Genomic DNA, 26,734 nt, shown 5'->3' with positions numbered 1-26,734 from the left:
GAGAGGGGCCACCGCAGCGGTGAGGACGACGAGCTCTTCTTCATCGCGCGGATCTGGATTGCAAACTCGCGGGATCTGCAATTGCGGGGAGCAGTGACGGCCTTAGGGAGCAGGTTGGCCGGTTATGAGCTTCGCGCGGTGAAGAGGCGACAAGTACCATGGTGAATGTGCTCCTCAACAACGCATGGCGGTGGTCGATTTCCAGGTGCACCCGCCTTTTCTTCTTCCACTCTCTTTTCCCCCTCCCGGACCACCTTTTCTTATCGAAGCCATTGTTTCCTCTCCAAACTTGCCCAATGCGTGGCTCCGAGCAGTGGCACCACAATCCTTGAGCTAAAGGGTATCGAGACCACTACGACCTCTGCAAGCACGGCTAGGCGTCACGTGGCCTTGGTCCCCCACTGCCAAGAAAGCTCGGCTCTAGTGTGAATGCTTGAGACCACTGTTCGTTATGGTGCTTTGCGCCTGATCTTAGTTTGCTGCCGGCGGACGTTAAAATTGATGGTTCCTATCGGTTACCTGTGTTGATTACAAGCGTAACGGCTTGAGATAAAAAGTAATTTATTCATATAACTTTTAGTATAGGTTGTTAGCGACTCAAAAGCAATCAAGTTGAAAAATTAAAATTGAAGGCTCAAGTTTAAGTAACAGCTTAAAGCAAACGATAGGATATCCGTTGTGTGCATAGGATTCGGCGGTTGGTCTTTCTTCTAGATCTCTCCGCCAAATGCTCTTCTTCTTGCGCAGCAAGTCATGCCCGCCAGGCGCCACCCACTCTCATCAGTTTTAAAAATATTTTTAAGCTGTGCCTTCGCTTTATTAGCATGCTGACCACGTGTGCCAACGCCAAACCCTCCTCCTCTCCTCTTTCGCCGGAACAAACGAGAAAGCAGCCAGCCAGCCTCCTTTGACCGGGGAGAGCCTTTGATCTGGAGTGGGGCCCCACTCACCAGCCTCACCACCGCCACGCCGCCAACCTACAAAATCAAAGAAAATAAATAACGTGCTCCATTTCAGTACCCTCTCTCTTTTATAATATAAGAGATTTTGAGTTTTTGTTTACACAGTTTTGACCACTCATCTTAATAAAAAAATTTAGAATTATTATTTATTTTTTTTTGACATACTTTATTATCCAAATTACTTTAAGCACAATTTTTTATTTTTTATATTTGTATAAATTTTTTTAATAAGACGAGTAGTCAAACAGAGTAAGAAAAACTCAAAATCCCTTATATTACGAGGTGGAGGGAGTCAATCACATGTCTCCGATTAGTCATAACTTGTTCATGAGAATCACTATAGTACATGTTCTCCGTTTTCTTTATTTTTTTCCCAGAGCTCAAAAGATATAAATGAGGTTTCTATATTCCTTGCAAAGATACATATTCTGTCTCAGTTTCTATTAGCATGTACTAATTAGTACTATTTTATACCCCAGAATCATACTAAAACATTCAATATAAATGTTATTTTAAAATATCAAATAATATTTCTTTAAGTTTGTAAGAGTTAAAATCTCAACTACTACTCTCTTCATCCTAAAATATATTAAAATATATGCTATTTTAGTATAGTGACAAGTCAAGCATTTTTAACTTTTAACTATTAATAGCAAAATAACAAAAAAAAATCAATCATGTAGAATTGATGTTACTATATTTATAATTAAACAAACTATCATAATATACAACTCTTTTTACTTAAAATATTTTACTTTTATAGATATTATTGATCAAAGTAGTATTTCGGAGACCGTACCAAAGTCAAAAAATGCTTATATTTTAGAACGGATGGAGTAATAATCTCTCGTTTAACGTGTCCTTTACATAATTAGGTTCAAACATGGCCTAAAATACATAATTATTAATTTAAAGTAATTTAGTCGTGGAACCAATAGTTTGCATTTGCAAAGCTTTTATATAGGCCTTCTTCTTCCTGGGTCTACGGCGACCAGACGAAAAGCACACCAATTCCGTCTCCTCCTCCACCACCTTCTCTCTACTCCTCCTACCTTCTCGCCGTAGCGTAGCTAGCTAGAGCCTAGAGCGGAGGAGCATATCCTCCGAGATCACCGGAGAAGAGGCAGCAGCAGCAGGGCGCCGCGCCGGCGATGAGGTGGACGGCGTTCATGTGGGAGGGCGCGTCGAGGGCGTTCAACCACCGCCCCACCTTCACCAACCTCGTCCTCGTCCTCGGCGCCGCCAGGTACGTACTTCCCCCCATTCCGACCAACGAGTTCGCCGGCCGCTCTCTCCGTTGCCTCCACCTCCGCTGCCTCCTCCTCCATCAACCTGAACCTTCGCCTCTCGCGTGTATTCAGATGGATTTTCGTAGTTTCTACGGAGATCGACGAGTTCCTTTCCTAAATCATCCATTTTCGTTTAATTTTAGTTTTTTTATATTTTTTTTAAAAATGAATTTTCCATTCCTCGTCTTCACCGATCTATGGATCTCGATTGGGGGCGTCACTTCTCTCATTCCCTAACGAGAACACGATCGCATCGTTCCTCCTCTCAGCTTACCAATTTATCTGCTCGACATCAACTCTGATTTTAACTCTTCATATCTAGAGCAAGGATTTTTTTTTACCTCACTATTTTTTTTCCATTCCACTCCGTATATATTTAGCATTTTATTTATTTATTTAAAAAAGATTAGTTTTCTTGTATTGTGAAATTAATTCCGGATGTCACAAGAGAACAGAAAAGGAAAAGGGAAGGGGAAAAAAAGAACCCCCCGAGAGATTTGCTCCTCCGCCACATGGCCACATCGTTGGCGCCGACGTGTCCACACATGAATATTCGACCATATATTCGTGGTCCATGAGATCAACAAGAAAAATTCTCCTCCTCCATCCATCTCTCCATTCTATAAGCATTTTTCTTCTCATCTTTTTTTTTTTTAAAAAAAAGTCCAGCTGTGCTTTGAGATCTCTTGTACTTATGATATTCAAAAGTTTAATTTAATACTACTACTAACAAGAACGTGAACACAACACATGATGGTTAGTACAAAGGTAGGTGAGAAGTCGGTGCCATGTGCATAATTGCCATTCATTTCTGAACTTGCGAAGTTCCGTTTCTTTCACAAATCACACCTAGACCTTTCTTGCCTAACTGTTTTGACAGTAACATTTGGTTACTGCATTTTCTCATCAAATTCTTGAATAACTTTATATATTTTGTTAGGCAATATGCCTATCTATTTGAGAAGATGCGAGAGCAAGAAGAAATTCAACTCCTGATCCGACTAGTCCATCGCAGTAATTATGCCTACTGATGTTAACGGGGTTTGTAAATAGGGACATTCCAAGCTATTTGTAGAAGGAGACGTGTGAATGTTTGGAAACGTCACTGTTGGATGATTAGGTTCTTGAGCTGATCTATGCGTCCATATGATGCATTCAGACTAGTTTACAATGAAGAATTATGTGAACTCTTAAATATTTTTGCATTGTCATATGTTTCTAAGCATGTTGCTCATCTGTTGCTTATCAAATTTGCAGTAGTGGAGGACTAGTAGCATATGCGGATTCCAATTCAGATGATGTTGTTGGGAAGCCCCAGGGACCTCCAAAGAAGAAAATCGTTGTTCTTGGCACCGGTTGGGGTGGCACCACGTTCCTGAGGAATCTTGACAGCAGACTATATGATGTTCAGGTCATTTCACCTCGGAATTATTTCGCATTCACGCCCCTGCTCCCAAGTGTCACTTGTGGGACAGTTGAGCCAAGGAGCGTTGTTGAGCCGATTCGTAGGATTTTGGAGAAGGTATGATGACTCTCAGAAATTTCCACAGATTGCTCTGTTTTTTCTATATTTATACTTCTGTCACCGCCTTGTCTTTATCAGAGCAATTTGGACAGCTTATTTGTTATTTGGGCTTAATGTAGAGTTGATGGCTTTGCGTATCAAAGCAATATAATACTTGTTTATTCACATTTTTAACAACCTGTTAATACACTGAGAAACAGACTGGTCTGTTTTTCAATGGTTTAATGAATTTCTTGATCTCTAAAAAACTAGCTTAAGTTTCTTACATGCACTAAGTTTTGATTTCGTAGGGAAGCTCAACTAGATGGTTAATTCTGAGCAAAATGCATTAACATTGTTTTCTGGAATTCCCTTGCAGAAAGGTGGAGATATCAAATTCTGGGAAGCAGAATGCTTTAAGATTGATTCATCAAACAAGAAGATCCATTGCCGGTCCAATATAGGGACAAATCTTGATGGAAATGGCGAATTCTTGGTTGACTACGACTATCTTGTGATAGCAGTTGGAGCTAGGTCTAATACATTTAACACTCCAGGTGTTGAGGAGAATTGCTTCTTTTTGAAGGTAAGCTTGCACTATGAAATGAAATGACTTACTTGTACTATGAAATTCATCACTACCCAGTATTGGTGTACGGATATCTGACATAGAATATGACTCATATAAGTGCTCCATTGTGTAATATACACAATTTGCACTTATTTTCAAACGGAAAAGTTTATATTATTTTTTAAAATAAAAAATTCATATACTACATTTTCATTGTTTCTGTGCTATAATCATACATTCTATGTTCATACTGTCATTACTGAATCACAGGAAGTAGAGGATGCCCAAAAGATCCGAAGGAATGTGATGGACTGCTTCGAGAGAGCAAGTCTTCCTTACCTGGATGAAGAAGAGAGGAAGAAGAACCTTCACTTTGTTGTTGTAGGTGGTGGACCTACAGGCGTGGAATTTGCCGCAGAGTTGCACGATTTTGTTACCGAAGATCTATCCAAGCTGTATCCTTCTATTCAGCACCTTGTCAAGATATCACTGATTGAAGCTGCAGATCACATACTGACTATGTAAGGCCATACTGGATTTCTGTTGCATTTGATTCATATGAAGTTATGACTAGTGATTCACCTTTTTCTCATTACCATGATTAGCTATGATGGAAGGATGCGGCAACGCAAGCTTACCCTCCCTTGTAAATTTAACTTTGATTACATGTGCTTCCTATAGGTTTGACAAGAGGATTACTGAATTTGCTGAAGATAAGTTTGGAAGGGATGGCATTGATGTGAAAACTGGATACAAAGTTGTGAAGGTTGCTAAGGATGCAATTACCATGCAAAATCCAGCCACTGGAGATATCGCGGTTCCTTATGGAATGGCTGTTTGGTCCACTGGTATTGGTACCCGGCCCTTCATTTCAGAGTTCATGAAACAAATTGGGCAGGTACCTAGCAAGAAACTCAGCTCGACTCTTTGTAGCTAGCTGAGTTATCCATCTAATTCTCTGTCTACATTTGCAGGGCAAACGGCGTGTGCTAGCCACTGATGAATGGCTAAGGGTCCGTGAATGTGATGGTGTTTATGCTGTAGGAGATTGTGCTACGATAAACCAGCGGAGAGTAATGGTAAGTAATGGGACTTGATCTTTGTGTACGTTCTTCTATGAAGATAAGACTTCTTTTCTGTTCATCTTCTTGCATACTTGACATTGTTTTTTAGCTTCCTTGAGACTCCTGTCATCTATCTTTGCTAACTTGGAATGCTCCTGGATTTTATTAAGTGGTAGTGGAAATGGTAGCTCATTTGACTTGTACTAGCATATAATGGAAGCAGTATACCTGCATTGACAAATTACCTTTGAGTGAGGGGGTGTTTCAACTATCCTTTGTTCCTGCAATACAAGCTATAAGTCGATGAATGTAAAAGATTTTGTTTCTGTTATGTCAATATATATGGATTTATATTCTTGATCTGTAATGCAGGATGATATCTCGGAAATATTCAGAGTAGCAGATAAAGATAACTCTGGAACCTTGACAGTGAAAGAAATCCAAGATGTCTTGGATGATATCTACGTGAGATATCCCCAGGTAGAGCTCTATCTGAAGAGCAGGCAAATGAATGGAATCGCTGATTTAGTAAGGACTGCCAAAGGTGATGCTGAAAAGGAATCTGTAGAACTGAACATTGAAGAATTTAAGAAGGCTCTTTCTCTTGTTGATTCGCAAGTCAAAAATCTGCCTGCAACTGCTCAGGTCGCTTTCTATTCCTCCTTGGAATTTTCACTGGTTTGACAGTTTCAAAGCGAACATTCATGGAAGTGCATCACTGCCAAGTGTTAACTAGTCTGTTTTTTTTGTCAGGTTGCTTCGCAGCAGGGACAATATTTGGCTAGGTGCTTCAATAAGATGAAGGATGCTGAAGAAAACCCTGAAGGCCCCATCCGTATAAGGGGAGAAGGACGCCATCGTTTCCGCCCTTTCAGGTTCCTATTCTCTGCTTATTATGCTGCTAGAAGTATTACCATTTGACATTATCCAGAAACCAGTTGAATGAAACACAATGCCTGTTATAATTACCCAACTAAAAGTGTCATTGAACAGTAAGCTTCCCAAACCCAAAGACAGAAGTATGTAGCAGTAGATTGCGCTCCGCGTTAATCTGTCCATGTCTGCATAATTCTAGAAGTTCCTTTTCACAGGCATCTGATACGATAGCTTTGCTGATTCATCCAGGTACAGGCATTTAGGCCAATTTGCCCCACTAGGAGGTGAGCAGACTGCTGCACAGCTCCCTGGTGATTGGATCTCCATTGGCCACAGCACACAGTGGCTCTGGTATTCTGTCTACGCAACGTAAGTGTTCTCTTCCATTTCAGAGTGACAAAGGTTATGTTGCTATCACTCCTGTGCCCCCATTGTGGTTCATCTATGCTGGTGTCTAATGCTCTTTTTTCTCTGAATTCAGTAAACAAATAAGCTGGCGCACGAGGGCACTGGTGATCTCTGACTGGAGCCGTCGCTTTATCTTCGGTAGGGACTCAAGTTGCATATAGTCAAGAAGGAAAATATTTTGTTGTGACATATTCATCAGAAGCTAAGTGCAGCAGTAGTGCCTGCCTCCCACTCGAGTTTGTTTCTGCAAATATATATTCTTTTTGGTTAGGAAAGAATAAAAGTTACCCTTTTTTTTTCTTACATAGTGCACCACGGAGGAAAAATTCCCTTTATACCTTTCTTTTGAAGAGTGTTGTACTTTTGCGGCATGAGCAAACCTGCAGATTCTTTAGTAGTTTCTTTACCTTAAAAGATAAGCAAAAGAAAACCACTTTGGACCTGACCTCTTTTTGTTACTGTCAAATCTTGTTTAAATGAGTTCTGTTATCTTTCCATGGCAGCAGCCCAGTGGATTATCTGAAATGTCTCGTTTGGTTTATGTTGAAATGATGGTACATGAACTGCCAATATTCATCATTAAGTGGCAACATGCCAAACAGTTATGCTGGCTGTAGTTGATGCTCATTCTGTTTTTGGAGAACTGTAGTTCTATGATTGAACATGTTTCAGTAGCATGTGCTTGTGGTCTGTACCCCTGTTATGTATGGTTAGTTTGGAAAAATTGTTGCCTAATTAAGATGTAGACCAATAGTTTGTCTTTGCAGTTCATAGTTCTTGAATTTAACATGAACAATCTCTGAGTTCAAAACATCTTCCTGGAAAATGCTAATTTAGGTGCAGCCGTTTAGGTCGTTCTCACTATTCATTACCTTATTGATGGGTTTCTGGGCATGCTGAGACATAAAGAACCAATAGTGGGGCAGACAGTTCCCTCAAACTAAGGGCAAGAGGTACAGTTTTTATGGCAAATTCAAGAGATGCATCCAAAGTTAGGGAAGAAGATGCAGGCCTTATATAGTTTGGTGCAACATGTTGAAGAAAATCAGGGAGGATACACTTTACTTACAATTCACATCCCATGTTAAAGAAAAAAAAAACAATGCTGATAATGTCCATCTGCTACATTGTTAATTCGTGCTGCTTATTTTTCATGAGGTAATAATCGAATCTGAAAGCAACTCGACCAAAAGAATAGAAAGGTATACGACCTCTAGCTGAATTTTCAGACATTCCATAATGTAAAACAATACATTGAGCAATCCAAATAGAATCATCACCTGGATCTACTAGGGCCAAATATTTAGTTTTTGAGTTAGGCCAAAGGATTACCACTCTTCACGAAAAAAAAAAAAAGAAGAAATAAAGAAAGAAAGAAAAAGTGAGAAGAAGAAAAGGAAGGGGTGACCGGGTGACATTACATAAAAAATATATATTCTAGAGAATACATCTTTGTCTCAATGACAATGAAAGAATCCTAAATAGAAGATAAGAAGGTGCAAGTTGCACCTTTTCAGCTTTAAAAGTCAAGCATGTCTGATTGCATCTATCTGGCTATGAAATGGAAATAAATTCTTAACAAATCATCAAGTATGAATTCAAAGAAAGCAACAGGTTGTCCAAACCCCAAAGGACTAAACTATTAACTATATTCCATTATTATTCCCCTAATGGTTTGGTTGGTTAGGTATAGGTGTATTTGTACCTAATTCTTCCAGCTCAACAGTTTTATTAGTACAGATCATATGAACAAAGGAACAAGAACAATTATATCAGTACAGGTCACACAGGCAAATAAAAGAACAAAAGAACATGAGAACCAGATGCTGAGCCCAGAATGTTTCATCTCCTCAAAAGACCTGTCAGTACATAACTCACACACAATATTACAAAAAATAAATTCCAAGATGGTACTACCCTTGAATAACTTTTCATAGATAATTCCCTGGATAATTGGCACTAGGCTGGCTAGTTAATATATTATTTAGAAGGAAACTTAGCTACAATATGTGCAACAGAAGCATGTAGATCTAAGAAATAGAGTAACATGATAGGAGAGCTTTCATTTTATCACTTTGAAGAGCACGTTCAGACAACATTACATTCAATATTGATGGGAACATCACCTAAGAAATGTATCGCATCCACACGTCTAAGTCCACAACCCCAAGTACATGATCTAGCATAGAAAATATTATTATCAAGCAGTGACTGGCTATCTACATGTAGACCCAGGAATGAAGTGCGGCATGAAGCTCAAATCCTAATTACACAAAGCCTCACTCTTGTTCCAAGCAGAACCTTTGTAAAAACTGAAAAAACCATGGACAGAAGGATGTGTGGCGACGATAAAACGATATGTTCAAGCAACCAATGGTTTACAGTTCATGGTGCCGTGTCTACGCTGAATCAACCCCTTCAATCTGCTGACGAGCAAGGTATCTCTCTCTTCGCTCCTTCTGAAATAAGGGGAAATAAGGAAATGTTATATGGTCACATGAGACAGCCACTAACACAATAGTAAAAGACCAGACAACTGTCATTAAGAATTCTGTGCCCTGATCTTACCCATTCATCAATTACAAGGCCTTCACCAACGATGCGGGGGCCGGTGTCCTCTGGAGGTTTCTTGCGTGCTTCAAGTGCTGCCTCTGCTTCAGCAAGCTGGCGCTTGAGCTTGTCCATTTGCTGCAGAAAGTGCAAATTTGTGGTAAACTTTCTATTATTCACAACTGTGTTGCATTAAGAGTAAAAGCAATTGCTGAAACTTACTGGGGTTTGACGCTCAGCGTCCAAGAATACAACACGCAGAATTTGCTCAACTGCTACCTGGTCTTTCTGCTCATCAAACTGTAACATAAGGGTAACACTTTAGACCATGCACTGCTAAAATGGACAAAATATGTGGAGGTTCATAACAAACGAACTGTATTATTTTGTGTTACAGGTGAAAAAAATTGATATTAATATCAAGGTCACTAAAACTTCAGGTAATATGAATGAATTACTAGTGAGGGTGTGGGATGTAATTCTATAAGTCCTTGTCTTTCAAAACCGAGAACGCATTAAGCATCAAAATTAAAACTTTTGAACAAGCTAAAGATTAAAAGAAAACATACCAGTTCTGGGACATACTCCATAGGTCCTTTGACCTTCAGACTGACAATCTTGAACTTAACCTTGCACTTCTGATCTAATGGCTTCTCATTATTCTCAGGATGCTCCACAAACTTGAACACTACCATTACATAAGCAAGGAGTGAGGAAGGCGAAGGAAAAAAAAAACAGGATTGCACATCAAAGGTGAACGTCCACTCTGTATTACCTGTAGCTATGATGCTCTCTCCTGGAGCAAGTATACCACCTGGAGGCCTCATGAAGCAACTCTTCGGTGCTGTTGTTTGGAACTAGAACAAAAGGAATGCATCAAATTAGTGATTTATTAGTAGCTACTGTGTAAGTGGGGACTGAACCAATAGATTTTTATGGTGGAGATCAATACATAGCCATCTGTTAAAAATATGAGCATCTTTAAATTAACAGATGATCCTAAAATATAGTTCACCTTTAATATGAGTTGTTGGGAGGATTGATTTCATCCTAAAATATAGCTCACCTTTAATATGAGTTGTTGAGAGGATTGATTAAATCCTAAAATATAGCTCACCTTCAATATGAGTTGTTGAGAGTATTGATTAAATCCTAAAATATAGCTCACCTTCAATATGAGTTGTTGAGAGTATTGATTTCATCATTAATCTGAGCTGCACCTTTAAAATTAACAGCAGCTGGACTGCTAGGCTACTACTTACTGAGTTACTGGTAACTACTATCATTTGCAAAACCACTGGTATAGCATCTAGTTTGATGAAGAAGCCATCAGAGAGGAGTTGTGTTAATTTACCTTAAATGCTACATGAGACTTGCTGATGTTCTTGATCTTGACAGCACTCCGGACTTGCTTCCCAGGCTCATCTGTACCAATCAGTATCAATTCCGGCAAAATCAGACACAAGCAAAGAGTCTGTATCCATCAACCGTGCTGATTCAATCTATTCCGTTTACGAGCAACATACTAATCATAGGCAATTCGTTTCAATTTTTTTTCGAGTTTCGCAGGTTTTTGAAAGAGAAAAAAAAAAAACAAGAAGCCAATTTTCTTAGCGGAAACAGAAGAACAAGTGAGAATTTTATGTCGCCACAAAGCAGAGACTATTCTTAACCACAAATCAGTATGCGAAGAGAAACAAAGACACAGCGCCTCTGACTAAGTCCGAGCCAAGCAAATCAAGAACACAATTGCAGTCGCGCAGCAAAGGAGACTCTCCAATTAATCCAACCAAAACTGTAACAAAGGATTGAAACTAACCAAATCCTTGGACAGAGCAACCGCCATGAAACCAGAGCAAGAAGAAGAAGAAGAAGAACGTACAAGGGAAGAAGAGCTTGGATGGCGGGTCGAGGCGGAGGCGGCGGCGGGTGGGGAGCAGCGACCGGATCACCGCGGCGCCGCCGGACGACGAGCGGGCCGCCCCATCCCCTCCGGCCGCGCTGCCCTCCGCCGCCGCGGACGGCGCGGACGAGCCTGTCCCCCACAGCGGCATGCGGCAGAGCCCCAAGGTACCTGCTGCCCCCTTCTCCTCTGAACACGCTGCTGCTGCTGCTGCGGCGGCGACCGGCGGTGGCTCCCCGGGCAGCAGCAGCGGCGCCCCGTCGTCTGCCTCCCCGCGTCGTATGGTGGGGGCTCGGCTGCGCCGCGCCGGAGACCGACCGGAGTTTGGAGGAGGAGACCGGAGACCGGAAGCAAAGCAAAGTGCGGGCGGCGGTGGAATTGTCAATTCGTCTTCTCTTATTGTGGTGGTGGTGGTGGAGTGAGTGGCCCTGCATGGTGGGCCCCACACCCCCCTCTCCTGCTTGGTGGGGCCCACCACACTCCTTCCCTCGCTAATCTTCATAGGGCCTGTTTAATCGCTAGTTGACGGAAGCTCGATTTTTATTTAGATTATGAGAATATGTAACTGTGGAATCTGAAAAATGAACTACAAGTTATAAGCTGAGTTTTTCAGCTTCTTTCTCACTAGCTAACTTCTCAGAATTTTAAGCTTCCCGAAGAAACCCTAATACAGGTACTCTTCGTGCCAAAATATAAATGACTTTAGTTGTATGTGATAAATTATAGTACTAACTTTGTCCATTTGTAGTACTAGGATATATCTCATCTAATCCAAATCATTTATATACTGAGATGAAGGGACTACTTACTCATTTGCGAAACCGTGTGATTATTGTGTGGTTATTACAGTTATATATTACGTGTGGTAATTTTTTAGTTTTGAAACCACAACAAATCTCATGGTTGCCGCTTATCATGGGATGAAGGTAAACTCGTCCAAGGTTTGGTTTGATGAATCTGGTAGTAATAAGTTTATTCCTTTGCTGGTTTGTCATGATTGCATTATTAGTGGCTAGTTTAGTAGTAGTACCTCCCGTTGTTTTAGTTAGTTGGATGCTATGGTTGATTGTCCTGATGATTTATACTCCCATCATTCGTCCTATAAGGCTACAACTTATAAACCATCATCAAAATTTACATTTTAAAACTGTATTTTAAAGTTAATTTTATTTTTTCATCAAACTTTATTTCTTACAATTGATTTTCAGAATTTTGGATTTTTAAGGACACAAGCATATATGATTTACTTACAAATTATTATTTTTTTCATTGGTAATAAGGTTTATAATCATTATTAGATGAATGAGGTCATTATCTTTAGTAAACTCTAGGAACAATAACTACTTCTGGGTATAAATTTTGCACATAGAAATTAATTAATGGGAGAATGGATTACTAGCTACCTAGGTAGGGTTGATATGAGCTATAACGATGGCCTAAAACTATGGTCTAACACTAAGCACAAAATTAAAGATGATGGATATGTATGGATTGACTTGGACACGCGCTTTTGCCTTTTACTAATGACTTTTTCAAGGCAGTTGACTCTGTTGACTTAAAAAGGATATCTCAATTAAAAGTAAAATATTCTCAAATATTTTAAGTTAGTGCCTTAGGCAAAGTACTGTCACTTTTAGTGGATATTGGTTGAAATGGTTAAGCAGAGTGCTAGTGTGCTTTACTAATCTTTGGACATCCATCAAGCTCATTATCCATTAATTAACCACCTCTTAAATTAAATGTCACGTACTAATTACAATAATAATATATTTAATTATAATGGTAAGAACATTCACGGCTACTGCTAAAATATTCACGGAGTAGTAAGGTACAGAGTTTCGTAGGATGGAAGAAAGAAAACCCATAAGTTCGAACCAGAACAAAATTTACCATAAGTTCAATACATAATCTAATTGTTGACTGACTACCAACTAACATGGTATAAATTAAGTTAGGATTAGATAATCTAACCAGGTGAACACCACTGAGCTCCGAGGAACATCACTCTCCCTATCAGCTTGTTGCTTATCAACCGTAGCTAACATTTATATTTAATAACTTATTTTAAAATTTAGGTTTTTGTTTGTCTTAGTTTGTTTTTCATTGAGTTTTAAACCGCTAATGATAATATAAGAATACATATTTTTACTACCAATTTTGTTTTGGTTACTTCATCATTATTATAGAGCTTATTGACCGTGGACCAACCAATCAAACACTGGAATTTTCTACAAAGAAGAAAAATCTTAAAAATCTTAAAAGATTCTAAGGAGGAAATATGTAGGGCCTGGCAGTAGAATCCAATAATCAAGATGGAACAAAACGCTGCAGGAGAAGGGGCAGGGTACAGTGGTGGTGTGCAACAAGAGCGCTGGAGAAGTCAATGGCAGAGCTTGCGAGGCACGTCGGATCGACAGGGACAATTTCGCATACATTTCGAGCGAGCTCTTGGCAGCTGCTGCTCAGGTGGTGTTTGGATCCAGACACTTAACTTTAGTTTCTGTATTTAGATACTAATTTAGAGTATTAAATATAGACTACTTACAAAAACTAATTACATAAATAAAAGTTAATTTACGAGACAAATTTTTTAAGCCTAATTAATTCATAATTAGAGAATATTTACTGTAGCATCACATAGGCTAATCATGGATTAATTAGGCTCAATAAATTCGTCTCGCGAATTAGTTTAAGATTATGGATGGGTTTTATTAATAGTCTATGTTTAATATTTATAATTAGTATCTAAACATCTGATGTGATAGATAATATTCTTTTTCTCTCTTTTGTCTTTGCATTTTCGCATACATATATCATCACTGATCGTCTCTATGCTAAGGTTGCTAGCGACAAGCATGGTGACACTGATCCGGTCAATCACGAGTCACGAGCCGTGTTCTTCTTCCCGGAGCCAAGAAGATGCCTCAGGCCCTCAGCTCTTTTCTCGTTGAGATACATATTTTATCTCGATTTTTCTGTTACATGTTTTTTTTAATTACTAAACAGTGTGTTTCGTACGAAAACTTTATATATAAAAGTTACTTTAAAATATCAAATATATTCATTTGTTAAGTTTGTAAGAATTACAACTTAATTAATAATGTGCTAATAGTTTTTTTACATAAGTCAACTTAATATTCATCTTCATCAGTTTTAAACACGGGCGTGGCTGCTTGGCTGCCTTCTCTACTGGAATGTAGTGAGACAGACATTGATATGGCTTCTCCTCAAATGGAATGTAGAAATGGAGTCTGCTCGTGATAGCTCAAGTTTCAGGACTCCTAGGGTGTGTTTAGTTCCACACTAAAATTGAAAGTTTGACTAAAATTCAAAGTTTAAAAAAAAATTGAAAGTTTATGTGTGTAGGAAAGTTTCGATGTGATGAAAAAGTTGGAAATTTGAAGAAAAAATTAGAAGTTTATGTGTGTAGGAAAGTTTTGATGTGATAAAAAAAATTAGAAGTTTAAAGAAAAAGTTAGGAACTAAACCAGGCCTAAACAAGGGCCTACTCAAATTCCTTGCTCTGAATTTTTTTGAGCAATAAATTGTACCTTGAAATGGCTTCTCCTGAAGTTATTACAGCAGGTGCAATGGCAGGAATGTCGGAGGGACAGATGAACTCTGCTAATTAAAAATGTTCAGATAAGTCGTCTGCTAACTTCAGATAACAAAGCAATTAAAATGTTCAGCACTCTGCATGGTCCTGTTCGAATTCCATACCTTGGATTTTGTTTTGAGCAGTAAATTCCTACCTTGAAATGGTTTGTCCTTCAATTACAATAGATGTGCAATGGCAAGAATCTCGGAGGAACAGATGAACTCTGCTAATTAAAAATGTTGAGAGAAACTAAGTCGTCTCCTAACTTCAGATAACAAGGTACTCATGGGATTAAAATGTTTCTGAGGGAAGATTTTCTGTGGTCAATGGTAATGTCCTTGCTTATGACTGAGCTGTTTTAATATATCAAGTAGGAATTGTTCCACGAGGAGGGTTAATTAACTTGGCATTACAAGTAAAACAAATTTCGGCCCAGTCTACGAAGAACGGCACATGCAATTGCAAACATACGAAAATAAGTACTACTAATACTTGAAGATGGTGCAAAAATCATGGAACAGAAAAACATTCAGATTCAGAGGTGCAAACAAAGGATAGTGAGGGCATGAGTCTGCTACGAGTCAATGTCTCTCTCTGTATTATTGCTAGTATAATCTCTTTATCTTTCTCTCACTAGCATGAGCAGAATATTGAACAGATAACAAGAAAATGAGGCATCTGAGAGAGGGAAGAGGCCATTGACCCGGGGAACGCGTTGCCAGACATTCACTCAGATCACCGCATCGAATTTTTCAGCTCCACGAGAGTCTGTCGTTTCATCATATTACAACATCAATGTTTCAATGATGCATCCATATCCATAACATCATATTACAATCGGAGTAGTTCTCTCAACTAAGGCTTAGTTCCAAACTTTTTCTTCAAACTTCTAACTTTTCTATATTATCAAAACTTTTCTACACACATAAACTTTCAACTTTTCCATCACATCGTTTCAATTTCAACCAAACTTTCAATTTTGGCGTAAACTAAACGCACCCTAACTTTCACCGCCGGCATATTAACTAAGTAGTACTACATATTAACTAAGTAGTACTACAGTATTTTTTTAGAGTTTGTTTATTGTTTTTGTCACATGCAGTGCTTGCTCGAAGTTATTATATACTCCGTTTTTTAACGAATGACACCATAAACTTTTTTAGATACGTTTAATCATTCGTTTTATTAAAAAAATTTATGTAATTATCATTTATTTTATTGGGACTTGATTTATCGTAAAATGTTATATTTATAAAAAGAATTGAATAAGATGAATTATCAAACCTTTCTTAAAAAGTCAATAACATCAAATATTAAAAAATGGAGGTAGTTTATATTTTTTTAAAAAATAGTATTTAATTTTCATAATTAAAATTACTAAAATGTTGAGGTTTCATAAAATTGTCAAAACGGAATTGCTAGAAAACTTTCACAAGTTTTTGTCCTCAAAACTTTTAGATTTGTAGCCAAAGGATTGCCTTGAGATTTGTGCACGAAGAGAAAAAATTACTATAAAGAAATTTTCGCACATGTCACGCATAATATCCTATTGCTAAACAACAAAACCACAGTTAAATACAAGTACAGTTATAGAGTAGTTACAATGTAATGTAATTAGTTATACTATAATTAAATCTGAATGTTTTTCGTAAAAAAACTTCGTGCAGTTTTTTTAGATCCAGTCGCACTCCACCCGGATGTAGAGAGCAGAATTTCGTGTGCGATTTGAGTAAAGAAAAGGAAAAAGTCCAATTTGACTCCCTTAATTGTACGCCGAATCTAATTCGTATCCCTTAACTAGAAAACCGGATAGAACGACTCCCCGAACTAATGAAACCAGTGTAATTTGACTCCCTCAGCGGTTTTGGAGAGCGGTTTTGCTGACATGGCGCTGACGTGGCAGTGTTGACCCGGTCTTCGTCCCACGTGGTGTTGACGTGGCATTAGAATTTAAAGAAAAACAGTGGGACCCATCTGTCATTCACACAAAAAATACTGTGGGACCAACTGACACGTGGGGTCCACATATCATCCTCTCTCCTTCCCTCCTCCCTCTCTCCCCTTTCTCTTTCTCTCCCCCTCTCTTGGTTGGAGTGGCGATGGCGATGACGGCATGCGGGCGAGGACCAAAGCGGCGGCGACGGCGGCATGCGAGCGAGGACCACAGCGGTGGCGATAGCGGCATGCGGCTGATGCGGACGAGGACCAGAGCGGCGACGACGGCGGCATGCGGGCGAGGACCAAAGCGGCGGGGGCGGGCAGGAGGCAGGGGATCCAGGCGGCGTTGTTGCTAGAACCACGCCCACGACGGCGTCGCCAGACGAGCACGGGGAGCTTGAACTTAGTGGCGGCAGAGGAGCGCAGAGACGTTGGGGGAGATGGCGCGGTCATGGGAGGCAGCGTCGGTGGAGCACAACGCCGCCGAGCTCGTGTGTGCCCTCCGCGCCGTTGTGCTACTCCTCTACCTCCGTCACCGCCAACCGAAGCGCCGCCACTTTCCGAGGCTATCGCCGGTGGTGGAGAAGGGAAAGGGGAAAGGCGGCGCCACGGAGATCTCGCCCACCCTCCGCCGCCGAGCTCGGGAGCGTCCTCCACGCCATCGAGCTACTCTTCTACCTCCGCCACCGCCTGCCGAAGCGCCACCGCTGTCTAAGATGGGAGAAGAGAGAGGCAGCGCAGCGGAAGGGGAAAGGGATGCGGACGACGATGACGACATGGAGATGGCGAGGCGGAGCTGGAAGGGTGGTGGACGCTCCAGCGCTCGCCTCCCGTACGCCGCCGATCTATCTCTGGTCCCGCACGTACGCCGCTGTCGCCACTCCGTCCCCCGCTTGCCGCCGCCGTCGATCCCCGCGTGCGTCCGGAAGGGGAGAGAAAAGAGAGAGAAGGGAAAGAGAAGGAGGAGGAAGAAGGGAAGGAGAAGGATGACATGTGGGCCCCACATGTCAGTGGGTCCCACAATATATTTTGTGTGAATGACAAATGGGTCCCATTAATTTTTTTCAATTCTAATGCCACGTCAGTGCCACATGGGACGAAGTCCGGGTCAACACTGCCACGTTAGCGCCACATCAGCAAAACCACCCTCCAAAACCGCTGAGGGAGTCAAATTGCACTGGTTTCATTAGTTCGGGGAGCCATTCTATCCGGTTTTCTATTTAAGGGGTACGAATTAGATTCGGCGTACAATTAAGGGAGTCAAAGTGGACTTTTTCCTAAAGAAAAAAAATTATCCCAATAGGGCCGGTGTGAACGAGTGCATGACTAAAACCCGGCCCAAGCTGATTAGGCCCATCCACGGTGAGAAGCCCAAAAGAGAAAATTTGACCCACCTTTAGCAACGAGAAAAGTCCATCTTTGGTCGCTCAGCTCAACTATTGTTGGGAGTTTTATTCGCATGCATCACTCAACCGTAATCCTATAATACTAAAGTGATTCCCACTTAATTGATATGGTTATTAGGATTTTTGTGAGTTGTGGTTAAGCCACGTCATCTATTTATTACTAGGTGTAACTCCGCGTATTGCTGCGAGAATTTAGTATGATAACAATAAAAAAATAACGTTTAAGATAACTAGATAACATCAGATTAAGTAAATTAATGTGGTTTATGATAATTTAAATTTAAATAGTATGTAGAATAGTGATTCAAACGTAAAAAGTAAGGTGGTATGACTTTATGGAAGAAAAAAATAGGAAGATAGTTTGGACCGTAGATTAATCATCTAAATGCTAAAAACAATTGATGTGATATGACTTAATTAGAGGAAAAAAGGAGAAAGATAATTTGAACCATAGATTAATCATTTAAGCACTAAGTGAGAATGAACTATATAAATATATAGGATATCATAAAACATAATAAAGATATACATTGAAACATTATGTGAATTATGTTGGATGATAATTTAACATGTTTGTATTTGAAAAGCTCTTAAATTATAAAACTATAAATATATTGTTTATATGATATTTAAATGTGATGATTGTTAGTGGATGATGATGTGTCATCTTGTTAATTAGTGGATGATAATGTGGCATTTTGTTGGTGGATGATGTTGTGGTATATTTACATGTTAAGCTTAAGAAGTTAGTGGGGGATAACTTTATAGTAAGATAGGATTAGGTACAAAGCATCCTACATTATATGTTAACTTGGTTTTCATCCCATTTAATGGCTACGTGGCGCTTGGATGGCACTAGAAGAGTTTTTTATTAAAAAAAAACTCAATGGGATCAACATCTTAGTCAGACAAAAATAATTAATAAAAAGTAATTAATGAGCGGACGGCCCTCTCTCCCCATCTCTCGGGTCGGGCTGCCCTTCACCAGGCCCAAGTCAAGCTCATGACACTGATTCCCCCTCTTCGAAACTATATAATCTCTCAGTTTCATTTTAACTGTAGTCGTGAGTTTTTTATCTAACGTTTGACCGTTCGTCTTATTTAAAATATTATAAAATATTAAAAAATATAAGTCACACATAAAGTACTATTCATATTTTATCATCTAATAACAACAAAAATACTAACCACAAAGAAATTTCAAATAAAACAGAATATCGTGAAAACCTGCAGCTGCACTTAAAATAGAACAGAGGAAATATATAGATAACATGGACGTTGACAAGGACGTGATGTAACCCCGAAGTGCGAGCAATATGAAGATCCAGAGGGGATGAGAGTCACTGACTTTGTGCAGTTTGTGCCACTGACATATGGACCATACCAAATTGAGGCCCACGTGTCAGTGGTACAACTATAGACTGCACAAATTTAGAGCATCTGTTTCTATCGAGAGTAGAAGAACCTGCCAGATTGGATACTTGCATCGTGATAAATTAATGTTTGTAATTTCAGGTTTAGTACCTTTTGCAGCACTATACACCAGCCAAAAAGTAACACATGGAATACTAACTTTTTGGCTGGTTACTATCTCCAGTACCCCCTCCATTCCCATATACTCCCTTAGTATCTAAATATTTGACTTAAATATGTTTAACCGTTTGTCTTATTTAAAAAATTTTAGTAATCATTAATTATTTTCCTATTATTTGATTTGTTGTTAAATATACTTTTATGTATACATATAGTTTTACATATTTCACAAAAGTTTTTAATAAGACGAATGGTTAAACATGTGCTAAAAAGTCAACGACGTCAAATATTTAGAGACGGAGGGAGTACTGATATAAAAGTCTTACAATATGGAGTATTGAACAAGTTCTTAAAAAAAGAGTACTAGTACTGAACATGGTGTATATATATAGTATTAAAAAGGGTAATAAATCTGGTGTTTCATGAAACTTACTCCGAACATGGTGTATTTTTAAATACGAATCTATATTTTCGTCTTGTGTGGCGGTTTATGAGTCCGAAAAGGTCATTGGTATCAAATATTCCCTTCATTTGTACTAGATGTAAGCATCATTTTTAGGTTGTTTAGGAAATAAACACTACTACAAAATTAATTTTTCTGTACGAGATCCTTGATTTTTGCAAACGGACCATAACTAGTGGCTTCTGCAAAAATCGACGGTCATTTTCGCATACGGCTGCTTAAGTGGCCCGTATGGAAAAATCGATTTTCCCATACGGGCCTCTTAAGAGGGCCGCATACAAAAATGAGCTCATTTTTGCATGCGGCTCACTTAAACGCCCGCATGGAAAAATCGATTTTTCCATACGGGCCACTTAAGAAGCCGTATGCGAAAATAAAGTTTGAAAAATTTGAAACTAGTGTATCTCACACATATGAACTCTAAATTGGATGATTTTTTTTCCTAAATGTTTCTAAAATCATGCTCTATCATGTTATTGTATTCTTACTGGTATTATTTTGGCTATTTTTTCTTGTGTCTTTGTTTTATCAATTAAAAATTTGAATTTCAAATCTTCAAATAATATTTTGAAGCAGTAAATGATTTCATTTGAAAAAGTCATCAATAACAAAGTTGTATAACTCATCAAGATCTATAACTTTCATTTTGGCCATTTCGTCATCCGACAAAGTAATTTGCAAGATTGTTCACAAATGTACATCTCTTATATAGTTTTTGCAAGATTATATAAGAGATGTACATTTTATGAACAATCTTACAAATCACTTTGTCGGATGAAGAAATGACCAAAATAGAAGTTATAGATCTTGATGAGTTATACAATTTTGTTATTGATGACTTTTTCAGTTGAAATCATTTAGTATTTGAAAATATTGTTTGAAGTTGTCATAATTTGAAATTCATATTCAAACTGTTCAAACAAAGTCATATAGAAAAATGACCAATAAGAAAGTTGTAGATCTTGATAAGTTATAAAACTTTGCTTTTGACAATATTTTTCATTTCAAATCATTTACTACCCAAAAAATTATTTGAATTTCTTATATTTTAAAATTTAAATTTTATATAGTATAATCAAACTCGGATGGCGAAATGACCACAAGAAAAATGGTAGATCTCAATGAGGTCTACAACTTTGTTTTTGACAACTTTTTCACATGAGTTCATTTAGCATCTTAAAATTCGACTCGAAGTTCATTTAATACCAAATTAATATTTTTAATAATTATTTTTGCATACGATCCTCTTAAATAGCCGCATGCAAAAATCTAATTTCACATGCGGACGGTTATGTGGTCCGCATGTAAAAATGCCCGCATTTTTTTTAAGTGTCCTCTCTGTCTTTTCCTCCTCACCGTTTCAAAATTTTTCAACTACCCATTTATTTCTCTCTTATCTCCTCTCTCTCCCTCTCTCCTTTTCTCCTCTCCTTTCCTCTCCTCTCCTCTCTCTTTCTCCTCTCCTCTCTTCTCGCCGACAGCAGGCGGGCGGAAGGCGATGGCGTCGGTGGGCGGCGAGGGTGGCGGATCCAGCGGTGCCGTCCTCGGGAGGGCCGGATCTACCGCCCTAGGGAGGAGCTCGGCGCTCGGCGGTGGGCGGCGGGCATGGCGACGAACAGCGGCGGTGGATCCGGCGGCGCCGTCCACGGGAGGGCCGGATCTGCCGCCCTAGGGAGGAGCTCGGCGCTCGGCGGCGGGCGGCGGCGGGGGCGGCGACGGACGGCGGCGGCGGATCGGGGGCGGCGGATCCGGCGGCGCCGTCCATGGGAGGGCCGGATCCACCGCCCTAAGGAGGAGCTCGGCGCTCGGCGGCGGGCACGGTGACGAACGGAGACGGAGGATCTAGGGGCGGTGGATCTGGCGGCGCCGTCCACGGGATGGCCGCATCCACCGCCCTACGGTGGAGCTCGGTGCTCGGCGGCGGATCTGGGGACGGCGGTGGCGGCGGTGGTCTCGGGCGGTGGTGGCGGTGGCTGCGACGAGCTCGGGCGGCGGCGGCGGCAGCGGCGGTCTTGGGCGGCGGTGGCCGCGGCGGCGGTGGTCTCAGGCGGCGGCGGCGGGGGTCTTGGGTGGTGGCGGCGGTGGTCCCGGGCGGCTGGCCACGGCGACGGCGACGACGGGAGCGGAAGCGGCGGCTGCGACGAGCTCGGGTGGGCGGCGGCGCTAGGTTTTTTTTCGTTTTTTTATTTTTTGAATTTTATTTTTTTTTCGCGATTTTTTCTCTTTGCATGCGGTCGGCTTAAGCGCCCGCATGCAAAAATCGGATTTTCGCATGCGGGTGCCCTGGCCGCATGCAAAGACTTGCATTTTCGCAGACGATTTAGCGCATGCGGTTGGGTCAACCGCATGCGAAATTCGCTCCAGCCCGTTTGCAAAAACGGTTTTTTAGTAGTGAAAATAAAATTAAGTGGAAAGATTATCTCTTTTAGTCATATCGTTAGTTAAATTTTAAATTCTAAATTATTTGGATTACCTCCTAAACATTTGATTATATATATAGCGTTATAAACTTAAGATTAAATTTCAAAAAACTACATATACTTTGGTCAAATTATCGTAAAACTACATATTTATACATATTTAAGGTTATGTATCACAAAACTATAGATTAACAATAAAATTATAACAGGATTGTAGGTTTAAGGCTAGGTATCGCAAAATCACATATTTAATAATAAAATTATCACAAAACTACAAAGTTTGAGGTTGAAATCCTTAGCACAACAACACTAATGTTATATTTGAGTTATAGTGTCCAAGTTTTATGATTAAATTGATATAAAACATGTAATTTTTGTGATAACTTTGTTACTAAATCTATAGTTTTGTGATATATCATGTTAATTATGTAGTTTTGAGATAATATGGGTAAAGTGCATGTAGTTTTGTGAGATTTACTCTGAACTAAAATACTAAAAGTACTTGTATCTGAAACGGACGTCATATTATGGATCTCTTCACTACGTTCTGTTTTCTGATATTTTACCCCCCCTATTTTATAAATATAATTAGAAATTTTATCCTAGATATGGACCTCTACCTCAACGCCAAACTTGTTGGGTGCTAACACCGAACCTTGACACCGCCGGGTGTTTTGGTGTCAATCTTCCCCCACCTAAAATCAGTTCTTTTTTCTTCAAATCCTATTGAATTGCTGTCAAATTTTAGAAAAAGCTGAGAAATCAATGTATCCTAACTTATTTCCGATACTTTTATTTGTAAAACCTTAATCTGAGAGTCCTTTCTCATCTCCATCCATAAATCCTATTGATTTATTGCCAAGTTTTTTAAAAGAGTAGGTAAATTAAATTATGACACATGATTTAATCATGTAAATTTCATCCCTAAAAATTGATAGCAAATCAATAGGATTTCAATACAAGGAGGAACAAACCCATATCCTCTTACCGGAGTATTACCTCCGTACTAAAATATTACCACCTAGAAATAGGATTTGACATTTCGGGATGAAGGTAATACGAAATTTTAAATTAGCAAGAACGAATTAGGGTACATATAAGTTGTTCCAAAATTTGAGGTAATAGCAAATCAATATGAATTGGAGTAAACCTAGGTGCTATCGTGCTATATGAGAGGTTGGCGCCAGGCTTGGCTCCGAAACCCAAACGTTCGGCATCCGTGTATTTGGCGCCAAAGGTAGTGATCCAAATCAGCAATAAGTTTTCTAGGGGTTTATTATAAAATATATTTTCTAAAAGGGCTTGAGTGTAAAAAATCCAGCCACTACGTTGCTCCTGAACACCACCTCTGTTGGTTCCAATGCATCTTTGTGCCTGTACGACATGATAGGAGCGATTCTACCATCACTTCGGAGGGGCGTGATGATTTCAGTTTGACTACGAAACTCATGGAAGTTCACTATTTTTTTTCTTAATTATTCACGTTCAATTTTCTCCTCACATTACTCATAACCTTTAACTATACCTCATTTTAATGAAATGGGAGGGCATCACAGTTTTTTCTACTCAACTTCAATATTTTCGAGAGTTTTTTCTACTCAACTTCAATGTTTTCGAAAGCCTTTAAAAATGCTTATACTTTAGAACATAAGAAAATATATAACATTTTAATGTTGTAACTAAGTCAACTGGGGCACCAACCTAATTGATACTCCCTCCGTCCTATAATATAAGGGATTTTGAGTTTTTCTTACTCTGTTTGACTACTCGTCTTATTCAAAAAATTTGCGCAAATATAAAAAACGAAAAGTTGTGCTTAAAGTAATTTGGATAATAAAGTATGTCAAAAAAAATAAATAATAATTCCAATTTTTTTAATAAGACGAGTGGTCAAACTGTGCAAGCAAAAACTCAAAATCCCTTATATTATGGGACGGAGGGAGTACAAAGCAAAATTTGCTATAAGGCAAAAAAAAAAAACGTAATTAGCTGTTGGATATCGTAAAAACGTGAATTTATCCGAGGACACTTAAAAATATGGTAATTTATTGCAGGCCACTAAACACATTAAAAATATAATATCTACTCAATTGATAAAAGAGAAATCAAATAAAATGACAGTTTTTTCTTATCTTCATTTCCCTTCTTTCGGTTTGTCCCTATACTCACTTGCAGCAAGCTCCATTGGGCTTGCCCATGGTGGACAAGCGCTCGGCCGTAGTCGACGGCGCGGTCGTTTGGCATGCCATCGGCAACGGCCTCGTCCCCACCCCCAACCCCCCCGGCCGCTCACCCCACGCGTCTCCGAGACATTCCTAGGTAGCGGAGCTCCCATGGATTTTAATGACATAAATAATAGTCAGATAGTAAATAATACTCCCTCCATCCCAAAATATTTGACACCATTGACTTTTTTAAATATGTTTGGCCGTTCGTCTTATTCAAAAAATTTAAGTAATTATTAATTTTTTTTCTATTATTTATTTATTGTTAAATATACTTATATATACATATATAGTTTTACATATTTTACAAAAGTTTTGAATAAGACGAACGGTCAAACATGTTTAAAAAAGTCAACGGTGTTAAACATTTAGGGAAGGAGGTAATACTAATGAACAACTGGATCACTGGCTAAGCGCTAGTTTCAGAGAACATCAGCTAAGCTTCCATATAACTCTTTTACATAGTACGGAGATTGAACCATCAAGGAAAGAAAATTAAATCGCTGCAGGTCTAAAGTCATCTTCGAATTCATAAACGAGATAAAACTGTAAAAGTTGGAAAAAGAAGAAATGAACTCAACCTTTAAAATGAGGGTCATCACTATTGTTTGGTCGTGGATAGAGCCATAGAGGGCCTCCAACGGCAACATGGATTGAGAGAGAAAAAAAAATCAATGACGGTATAGACCCCTCCTAACCAGGGACGGAGACACGGGTAGAACAATTAGGTCCCGTTCTTTTCTCCAATAAAAATTGAATGAAAATTAAAATTTTCGTGGCACGCTTTTCAAACTGCTAAATGTACGGTGTGTTTCGTGCTAAAACTTTCTATGTGAAAGTTGCTCCAAAATATCATATTAATCTATTTTTCAAGTTTGTAATAATTAAATCTCAATCAATCATACGTTAATACCACCTCGTTTTGTGTAAAAAACTTAATCTTTATCTTTATCTTCAGAAGAAAAGAATACCACCTTAGAGCTGCAGCTCTACTCCTGAGTCTAAATATGTACTACTCTCTCCATTTTCAGTTATAAGATGTTTTGACTTTGGTTAAAGTCAAACTTTTTAAGTCTGATCAAGTTTGTAAAAATAAGTAGTAATATTTTTAAATCAAGATAAATTTATTATAAAAATATATTTAATTATTAATTTGATGAAACTAATTTAGTATTATAAATATTACTATATTTATCTATAAACTTAGTAAAACTCGAAGCAGTTTAGTTTTGATAAAATTAAAATGTCTTATAATTTTAAACGAAGGGAATAGTAGAATTGTATTTTAAAACTTCTAAAATAGATGATTAATGGTAATAGCTATGTAAATTAGATTAGTTGAGCCGCTTAGAAGAATCATGTTCCGCCATTGCACCTTACTTAATCCTTCTCGTTCCGATGTTTAAGATGCGGTGATAATCTACTTTATTTCTTTCTTTTTTTTATAATGTGGTAATCTAGTTTTAGGCGATTGTCAATAATGCGTCACGTCCCCGGCCACTCGTAGACTAGTGAAAATGCTTAGGATCAGACGTTCGACGCAACAAAAAAAATCGGACGCATCTTACTGTGGTTTTGCTGTTTTGCTGTATGCCTGCCTTGTATCCTTTTTATCATATACTCTCTTTTTTCACACATGTTACATATGCTCCCTTACTTAGCATTGGCATGTATGAAGGAGAGAGGACACGAGATTATTTGTATGTACATAACACCTTTTAGCAAACTTGAAAATGATTTTTCTTCCAGATTACTCATCCAATCTACGATCTGTTTACACCATTGTATTCGTTACAATTAAATCTTTACAAACAAGATCTCACATGACTATATTATAATAAAAAACACACATATGTTTCAACCAATTAAATTTAATGTTTCACATGTGAGAATCAGATGTTTCAAGTGAAAGTCTATTATGTTGCACATATTTAATTATTGTCGCAATTTATATATCTTTCTTTAATGTATCACATGGTGTTATTTGTACGTTTCAGTAAGTAGTTTATTATGTTTCACTAGTT

General features: G+C 38.9%; 2 protein-coding genes across 2 annotated transcripts; one reads left to right on the top strand and one right to left on the bottom strand.

Moving 5' to 3' along the window:
• The first annotated feature begins 1,937 nt into the window (after positions 1-1,937).
• On the top strand, positions 1,938-7,119 carry LOC127781894 (external alternative NAD(P)H-ubiquinone oxidoreductase B2, mitochondrial-like). Its single transcript, XM_052308957.1, has 10 exons — positions 1,938-2,208; positions 3,509-3,773; positions 4,135-4,341; positions 4,597-4,847; positions 5,008-5,224; positions 5,301-5,405; positions 5,763-6,035; positions 6,144-6,265; positions 6,516-6,635; positions 6,748-7,119. The coding sequence occupies exons 1-10, from the start codon at positions 2,114-2,116 to the stop codon at positions 6,833-6,835; spliced, it is 1,743 nt and encodes a 580-aa protein (XP_052164917.1). The 5' UTR covers positions 1,938-2,113; the 3' UTR covers positions 6,836-7,119.
• Positions 7,120-8,712: 1,593 nt separating this feature from the next.
• On the bottom strand, positions 8,713-11,629 carry LOC127781895 (vesicle-associated protein 4-1-like). Its single transcript, XM_052308958.1, has 7 exons — positions 11,107-11,629; positions 10,579-10,649; positions 10,000-10,081; positions 9,794-9,912; positions 9,447-9,524; positions 9,243-9,362; positions 8,713-9,133 (listed from the first exon to the last, which is right to left on the bottom strand). Exons 1-7 carry the CDS (start codon positions 11,627-11,629, stop codon positions 9,074-9,076), a joined length of 1,053 nt encoding a protein of 350 aa, XP_052164918.1. The 3' UTR covers positions 8,713-9,073.
• Positions 11,630-26,734: the final 15,105 nt, after the last annotated feature.

Source organism: Oryza glaberrima, chromosome 8 (genome assembly GCF_000147395.1).
Source record: "Oryza glaberrima chromosome 8, OglaRS2, whole genome shotgun sequence".
Classification (NCBI taxonomy): domain Eukaryota; kingdom Viridiplantae; phylum Streptophyta; class Magnoliopsida; order Poales; family Poaceae; genus Oryza; species Oryza glaberrima.
The sequence above is the reverse complement of the archived record's forward strand: the minus strand, read 5'-3'. Positions and strand labels throughout refer to the sequence as shown.

Bases quoted from the DNA above. Each gene is read 5' to 3' on its own strand.
- LOC127781894 (XM_052308957.1), top strand. From the start codon at position 2,114: ATGAGGTGGACGGCGTTCATGTGGGAGGGCGCGTCGAGGGCGTTCAAC. The intron at 5,225-5,300 runs GTACCTAGCAAG...CTACATTTGCAG, and splicing joins TCATGAAACAAATTGGGCAG to GGCAAACGGCGTGTGCTAGC. The intron at 6,636-6,747 runs GTAAGTGTTCTC...CTCTGAATTCAG, and splicing joins TGGTATTCTGTCTACGCAAC to TAAACAAATAAGCTGGCGCA.
- LOC127781895 (XM_052308958.1), bottom strand. From the start codon at position 11,629: ATGAAGATTAGCGAGGGAAGGAGTGTGGTGGGCCCCACCAAGCAGGAG. The intron at 10,650-11,106 runs GTACGTTCTTCT...TGATTGGTACAG, and splicing joins ATCCAAGCTCTTCTTCCCTT to ATGAGCCTGGGAAGCAAGTC. The intron at 9,363-9,446 runs GTAAGTTTCAGC...CACTTTCTGCAG, and splicing joins ACGCTGAGCGTCAAACCCCA to CAAATGGACAAGCTCAAGCG.